Source organism: Nelumbo nucifera, chromosome 2, assembly GCF_055504915.1.
Source record: "Nelumbo nucifera cultivar China Antique chromosome 2, China Antique-T2T, whole genome shotgun sequence".
Taxonomy (NCBI): Eukaryota; Viridiplantae; Streptophyta; class Magnoliopsida; order Proteales; family Nelumbonaceae; genus Nelumbo; species Nelumbo nucifera.
The window spans coordinates 41802715-41811532 of NC_142650.1; the positions used below are offsets into that span (position 1 = coordinate 41802715).

At 36.4% G+C, this 8818-nt stretch overlaps 1 protein-coding gene across 1 annotated transcript; it reads right to left on the reverse strand.

The window, feature by feature from the left end:
- LOC104599269 (metal tolerance protein 11) lies at nucleotides 1-6904 on the reverse strand. The gene is made up of 6 exons (XM_010261737.3): nucleotides 5800-6904; nucleotides 4195-4304; nucleotides 3835-4080; nucleotides 1521-1601; nucleotides 1163-1396; nucleotides 1-677 (listed from the first exon to the last, which is right to left on the reverse strand). Exons 1-6 carry the CDS (start codon nucleotides 5969-5971, stop codon nucleotides 330-332), a joined length of 1191 nt encoding a protein of 396 aa, XP_010260039.1. The 5' UTR covers nucleotides 5972-6904; the 3' UTR covers nucleotides 1-329.
- Between the last annotated feature and the right edge of the window lie 1914 nt (nucleotides 6905-8818).

Genomic DNA, 8818 nt, shown 5'->3' on the forward strand with positions numbered 1-8818 from the left:
TTTGAGATGCAAATGGTAGTAAGTGAATACCCATTTCAATTCCAAGTGTTTCACTAAAAATTAGAGCTCCCGAATGCTTATAAATAATAAAGGAAGAGGGAAATCAGGACACACAACTCTGTTGATCTTGCAATTGCGCCATAGTGAGAATGGCCTTCTGCGGCCATGAGCATAAGCCCAGGCCAATCTTGAAGCTAATGCTAATTCCCTTGCTATATACAGCTATATAGTGTTTAGACAGAATCATGGTTCAGAAACAATTCGTGCAAAGCAAAACACAAAACGAGGGCTTGATCATACAAGAACACAGAGACAGAATCATTTAAGAGTTAAGAGTGTGTCTGCGCATGTTCAGGCTTGTGGGTGAACTCATAGTCAAGATGAACAAAGGCACGTTCAATCTCGGGCAGGAGCTCCAGCTTTTCCTGCAACGACTCCCCAATGTCATGTGCCTCCTGCAATGGCATTTCTGATGGCAATACAATGTCAACCTCAACAAAGTAATGTGAGCCAAAGGTGTAGGCTCGCACTGTGTCGATGTGTCTTATGGCCTTGTGGTGGTTCCAGCAAAGATATGTCAATTTCTGTAGATATTCTGGTGTTGCTGACCTGCCTACTAGGGAGTTCACGTTTTCCAGCACTGTCATGGACCATGTGCGAATGGTGTACAGGGCTAACTGCAATCATACATAGAACCCCAAACATTATAATACAAAAAAAGATGGTAGATGGGCAAGTAACAGACCCTGTCTATATGTTGCAAATTGCAATACATGGCAAATATGTATACATCTACTGTCTAGACCAAACGCTGATGCCTGATGGGCTCCACATAGAAAATCTTTATAGGACTGACTCATCTAGGAAAAGCCGAGTCAATCCCTATGTGTTAATCACTCATTTTCTGGAGAACTAAAAACTTCAAAATTTTTGCAGCCTAAACTCTCTCTTGAGACATATTTCATCATGTCTCGTTAGAAAGAAGGCATATTTGCTTGGGTGGTTGCCATTTTTTGGACAAAGGTGTCAGTAAAAGTCCCATTTAATAGGTCATCCACTGGCTGCCTCCTGTAAGTATAGTAGGGGCAGGGATATACAGTCATCCCATCATAAGGCAATTATAATTCTTCAATCACAACTAAAAAAAAGTAATTTTACTTACAATGATAGCTCCAACAGGATCCAACCAGTCATTAATGTAATTTGCAAGAAGCGCAGCAACCAGCCCAATGACATTTGTGATGACATCAAAAAAGTGATCCTGAGCGTAAGCTTTGACGATCTCGTTGGTAAAAGAGCGGCAATAGAAAACCAGAAAGAGCTTTACAAATGTTACTGAAAGCATAATGACAATCACCCATCGTTCTTGCTCCTTGGTCAAGTAGAATTCATCCTCCTGAAGTCGGGTTGAGAAAGAAAGATAAGAATCTACTTTTTGAGCACTATCTATACAAAATGTAGCAATCAAAAAGAAATCCTCAATTGTTGTGCATGAAGCTGAGAAAGTATACAAAACTTACATCAGAGACTAGTGTGCGCAATGACTCCAAGATTATCTGCAGACCTAGTGTAGCCATGACAGAAGCAAAAACAAGGATTCCCTGCATTATTTTGTCGAGCAAGAATTAAGCATACAATTCAAGCATATTGCTTGGTACCCTTGCCATCAAAATTCAGATAAGGCATGAAACATCAGGTATAGAAAATACTCCATCTTCACATCAGAATTGGCTAATCTAAGCATCTATACATCACAAATGTAAGATGCAACAATTTGTTTGGAAGAGGTTATACCAAATAAGACTCGGGATCCCCTTTGCCCGTGCTGTGTCACATTCATTTTTTTTCCACTAGGATCAAAGAAATGTATCATTTTTCTCAGTAGAATTGTATCCAATATTCTTTAAAATTATATATGATTTTCAAGAGACAAATAGTCATAAAGGGATACCCAATGGTCCAATTAGAAGGAAAAGGCTGTCTTACAAGGAAATGGAGTTAATGCCAACTCATAATTTTTGTTATCTTCACCCTAGACAAGCCTATAAAGGAAGAAGTACTTGTCATGATCAGAAGCAAGTAGTAATCTTTAAGATCCTTCACTAAAATCAACTAACCCTATTTATGAAGAATGTTCCTCATCAAAAAGTAATGTTAATTAAGTGGTACAGAAGCATGAATTTCATTGATTTTTATCGGTAAAATTTTATTGAACGTAACCAGTGCTTTTCATCCAGCCATTAGAAAGGTTTACAAGGATAATTGTCTAAAAGAAAGGACCAATTTGTAAGCAACCAATTCCTATTTTCTCAGAAAGAGAGATCCCCAACAATCCCAGACATAATGCCTAACACCCAGAAGAATATAAAGCTGAATGAGCTCCTACTTATCAAATCAAGGATTCCAGATGTCACAAACTCAACAAAGGGCAGCCCAGTGCACATGGCTCTCGCCAACGTGGGGTCTGGGAGGGACAGATGTAATGCAGCCTTACCCCTGCACATACAGAGGTTGTTTCCAAGATTTGAACCCTGGTCACCAAGGTCGTAATGGAGCAACCCAGCCATTACCAAGGCCCACCCCCATGTCACAAACACAACATATTTGGGAAAAAAACATCCTTTCAGTCAATTCATATGTACCCATTTCTTTATCAAAACCTCAACTCCACCCTGGAAAATCCACACAAGCTAAAAATAATTCAACTTCTATGAGCATGGAAGTGGTAATTAGCCATTTTATGTGGGTTGGTTGACTTTGAAGTCGAGTGTCAAACTTGATCACATCACCATGCACTTGTAGCATAGAGGTGGTAAAACTTTGTTGTAATTTTTAAATAATAGTATGATTTGCAATACATTCATGATTTCATTTGATTCAACTTTATTTCCAGTAATCTTATCATAATCTTATGACATATTTCCTTTGTTTTTTTTTTAATCTTGAGCAGCAAAACTGCTGTTCCGTCCTTCACTCCCTCTAGGTTTCTTTGCTGCTATCTCTCTCCCCCCAAATTGCCTTATTTAGTTAACTCTTTTTCAGTTCCTATTTAATTACTTTTTTTCAATCCATCCCCTTCCCTAGCCTCTATATCACCCTTTAAACCCACCTTAGAGTGGATTTTACTTTATGCATCAATCCAAAACCTATTTAACATATTTCCCCTAGCCATCCTCCATCACCTCCCTAAAGAAAAAGATAATAGTCACATTTACAGGATAAATGCATGTGATTGCTCTTGACATTTTATCAGACCAAGTATCACATAGATAAGTAAATATTCATAGTAAATGCACATGGTAATTTGTTCACTCATTGAGATTCAAAGGGAAAATAAATCAGATTTGTTGACTATGAGTGAAAATATGGAACAGATCTGCGAACCCAACCCATGTAGTTGTAATAATTCCCTAACTCAATTTTCTGATTCAAACAGCAAAACAGGGAAAGCAGTGGATTTCAGAATCCTTTTCCATCCTGCTTGGCCAATCCAGATACAGCCTGAATTGAACCCATAAACGGGAAATTCTGTAATAGTAGTAAATGGTAATGTTGAGGTCAAACCCCATAATTTAGACAGTGTCTAATAATGCAAGAATAGTGTATTCCAGGTGGGAACAGGAACTGGTGTAGGAACTGGTTATCATTACATGGAAGAAGCCAAGAGAGGAGAAAGTCAGAAGACAAACAAAGCAACTCAGCAAAAACCAAACATCTTGAAATGTTAAAAATAGCATACAAGCTGAAAAAGGATAAACAATAAATTCATTGGGGAAAAGTTCATGTAAAAAAAAATGCAGTATTTCAAAGCAAATAACTGCAGGAGAAACTGACCAATGGCTGCATCCGCTTCTTTCCAATTGGGTACCGGTATGGGTTTGGTGTCTGCATAGAGAATGCCGTAAACCACAGAATGAAACCTGACAAAAGATCAAGAAGCGAGTCTAACGTGGATGCTATGATCGCCAATGAACCACTCCTAATGGATGCATAAACTTTAGCAGCAAAAAGAGCCATATTTGCAATATTCGATATTCTGATGGCAAGTGTTTCACTTCTAGCCATCCTGTCCCGCTCTTCCTGAAAATCAACACAAGCAAATATTTCAGTCCTAGACATTTTCATCTGGATGATGTTCAGAAATGCTCCAAATCTAATTCTGAGATGACCAGGTAAACAAATGAATGGAGAAACCTTTGACATTCCAGGAAGAAAACCACGCTCTGCTATGGCATCCATTTCATTGAACCCCTCTAGCATCTCTACCTGTTGTTGGTAATATTCAGCCACAACATCTTCTGGGCCTGGACCCACCAAGTAAATCAATCAAATTTGTATTTATGCAGTACAAATATAGTTAGTTCACGTATTATTAGGACAGTAGTTTTATAGCTTGGATGTATTTCTTTTCAGCCTGTTTTTTAACTGTCAAAAGCACAAAGTAAATTCTTGCAGTAATATACAAGGTTCAAAATGTTGCAATGTGTCAGTGTATATTGATCGATACATATCGATTTTTGAACCCATCAATATGCTTTTTCTTGATAGTTGGACCTTTTAACATGTTGAAAACATGAAATATTAATATTCAGTTTAATATTTTTCTGTAAATGAATCAAACCAGAAAAAAAAAAAAGAGTATCGTACAATAGAAACTTTGGATAAGCAATTTTGTGTATCCAGCAACCGCATATCAATACTTTGAACCTTTGTAGCATGTGTTAGAATTTTCCCAAATAAATACAGGAGCATGCCAATTTTGTGGAGCTCAGTCTCTAAATAGTCATTCCAATGTTTGATACTGGCATTTGTCATGAATGAGTTACAAGTTACAACAACTCATATTAGATAATAAATTGGATGACTTAAACTATTAAAGAGGATGTGATTCCGTTGACAAATCTGCAACCATAAACTATTCAATATAATCAACATCTAAAAAATTACTAAAATACATATCTCAAAGTGGTTAATCAATCTAGGAAGTACTATGAGCATTTTGGTGCAGGCATGAAAAGCAACAACTAACAACCGGAATTAGAAGTTTTTCCTTACACAATTGAAATAACAAATTCAACCTTTCGATTGGATAACAAATTAGTATAACGTTGTTTATAGACTCCAAAATGGTTTTCCTGAATCAGATTATCAACTGCCTAATTTTCTGAAGTAAAAAATTGGATATTTTGCAAAGAAAATAAGTGATCACGATGACCAAACTGATTGAAAAGTCCAAGACAAAGATTATAGTTGGAAGCCACTGATAACAGAGTAGACAGATTCTACATACAACCCAGACGTTGCTATATGTCTAATAGCTAAGACAACAATCTGCATTTATACAGATCTTCCTCTCTTTTCTCTGAGAGAAAAGTATCTCAAGCCGGAAGCCTCTTTTTCAGTTAGGAAAAAAAATAATTAAACGAAAAGAACAGAACAATTTTTTGGCTGAAAAATCCAGAAATACTACATATCTATAGTCACAGGCGTCAGAATCATTAAAAGAATAACGAATTAGATTAAACCCACAACTAAAATAGTATCACTAATCACTACGAGCTAGTTAAGGAAAACAAAGAGCAGAGTCATATATCAAATGAAGGAAAAGATCATCTACCGAATAAAGCAAAATTGCTGACAAAGCAAGAGCCAACTGAAGACATTTCCATTTAAAAATCAGAGAAGGAAATCGAGAATACTAAATATGGATTGACTTAAAAAGGACTATCTCTTTTATAGATATATAAAATAATTAGATTAGACTTTATAAAAAAATAAGAAGTGAAAGAAAATTATCACCTCGAACGCCAAGGCAGTCTTGAAGGCCACGAGACGGCTTTTCTTTGTTCTCAGGGGACAGCTGATAGCCATCGAAGTTTAAGCGCCAGGACCCCTCTTTGTTTCCAGATTCCGGCAAGAGCCGCTCGTCTGACCCGTCGGGATTACAAGTGGGAATCGCTGGATTCGTCATTTTCCAGTGACAGGAACTGATAAAACCCTAAAAACTTGGAAGGGGCACCAGATGGATCTTCTTCGTACGAGGAAACCAACGAGAGAATATGGGATTAAAAAGGAAATGAATATTTTATTTATTCGGGGAAACGTTTTGGGATCTTGCTTTTGTATCTATGACTATGATTCAAAAAGCAGATTTTTTTTGAAGCAGAGAGAGAGAGGGTTAGGTGAAATGACGAGAGTGGACAATATATGTAACAGTCCCTCCTATACAGCTTTTGGTTGTATGAGAACGTGAAAAAGTAAGTGAACACTGTTGATTTCCGTCTTTCTCAAGTTTATCTTCGCTCATTCCATGCTTGAGATGGAACCTCCCGAAAGCAAAAATCATGAACAGGGTTTAAAAAAAAAAAAAAGAAGCTTTTTGCAGAGTCAAGTTTGGTTAGGTTGTTTGGAAAAAAAAAAAAAAAAACTCTTTAAAATCGATTACGTTTTCAAAAGATTATCAAAAAGAGTAAATGGAAGAAATTTGTTTCACTGCATCAAATCATCGATGAGTAGTACATGTAACAGAATCCCGCCCCTAAAGATCATTGTATTCTTCTCCTTCTCGTTGTGTTACGCTCTGTTTCTCCTAAATACGATACGTTGCCAAAATTAATCAGGCAAGGAACTGGATCTATACATAACGACGTACTTTTCTCTCCACAATTTTCATCGTTAATTTTCCTGCTTGATATACGTTCATTGTGACAACTGAGGAAATGAAATTTGAAATGATAAAAATATTCTATTCTTTTTTCTTCCACACACTCTTTCTGAAGGAGCGATTTGTGGTGTCGCACTGTGAACGAACGGAGAGAAATGAATGGCGTTTATGGCATATCAACAACAGTGAAACATTCAGCTTCTTCTGCGATTCTATCAGAAGAAAACAAAAACATACATAGAGAGAGAAAGCTGAAAGAAAGATAATCAAATAATAACAGAAAATGAAAAAACAACACGGCTGGAACATCCAAATAGACGGCAACACGTGGCAGGAACTAGTGATATGGTGACCAATTTTAGAACTGCATTTAATCCTTACCATGTATGTGGAGACTCTGGATCTCCCTTCCCCAAAATCCCAAATACACCGGTCGGGCTACCAGTCACTCATCTTCAGGAAAATAAATAAATAAAATTTTGGTTATTTGTAAAAAACAGCTTAGGCAGTTTTTCGGCTTACTGCACGTGACTTTACCTAATTCGGGTCCTTGTTTGGCTACCAAAGTTTTTTTCTTTGTTTTCACTGTGCAGCCGTGGAAATTGTGAGACTGTTTTTGAGGAGTTTATATGGATTAACGGAGTTCACACCTGCGCCCCACAATGTCTTCGATCACATTTCTGCCGTGTATTGAGAACATTTTTCGATGATGTGTCAAAAATGATATTATCATCATTGGGAGATGTTCCCAATACATGGCGGAGATGTATTATGAGAATTGTGAGGCGCTCCCTCTTAAGGCACGTATCTGAACTTGAATTAACGTGGGCTCGCATCATTTACAGTGGGGTCATTAATTTATACTGACGCAAAACCTTATTATTGGTTTGGTTTACCGTTTGTGTCGAACAGTTAAAGCCTTCGGCTAATCTGAATTAGTCATAGAATAAGAGCTCTGTAAACATAGTCCGGATATTTTGTCTACGTCTATCAATATAACATTGCAGCCACAATAACATCTCATCCTCCTACATAATATTATGCAGGGGGAGATATTAGGAGTCCTGTAAACAGTGCAGCTAACGTAGACAGCAAAATTGTTTACTGATACGGAGAATATGCAGTTAGGGGCAAGAAAAAAATTATAATCATTCCAACTCTACTTCAGTGGATATATAGCTAAGAAAAAGCCTTTTTCAGTGGGAAAAAATAAGGAAAGTTTTCCGTGTAAATTGCTTCCGTATGCAGATTTGTAGAAATGATAAATCAGGGTTTTTTTTTTTTCTTCTTTTTGCAGACGACAAGGTACTGAATCCGTGGCCCATGGAAGTCCCAAGTTCAAATGTCCATTTTTGCTTCACAGAATATCAAAAATGCTTTTGTAGAATCACATAATGTCTTCCATGGTATTCACAAGTAACTAGTATTAAATTGTTCAATTTGCTCAAAAAAATAAAAAACAGTGTTTATTTGAAAAAGAAGGAGAAGACAAATAATGCATATATGTATATGGACATCTCAACCAACTAGTTTTTATTTGAAGAATAAAAAGAAAAAAAAAAGGAAAAGAGATGAATATTGTGAGCTAGATTCTGCCCAGATGCAGACCACATAACCCAACCCCATTCAGCTCAGAAACTTCCAAGCGCAAATATAGTGTCGTCCTTTTCATGGACCTACATCAAGCCCACATGACACGGGGAACACAAAACACCTCTAATATTTAACAGGAATATCTTTTTACAATTTTCTACACAACACTGGATGGTACCCTTAAAAAATTGATATGCTTTTATTATTGCAAAGGAAAATAACAAGAAGAAGAAGAATGATGCAATATCTAAACCTGAAAAATCAAAACTGCCTTAAAATAATGACAGATATAAGTGATACCATCTCGCATATAACAAACGTTTCTTCCATTCAATCCCATTACCTGAAAAAAAAAATCTTTCGTGTACGTTTAAAAAAATAATAAAATAGTTAGAACTTCAATTATCGATTTTACAATAACAAAAGTTAGTTTTATTTTTTACAATAACAAAAAAGACCATATAATTAAACACCCTTGGCACTAGTTATCTCATTTCTAAGTTTTTCTTTTTTATATTTAAAAATGAATAAAAATATGATTTAAAGCCAAGCCTCCTTCAC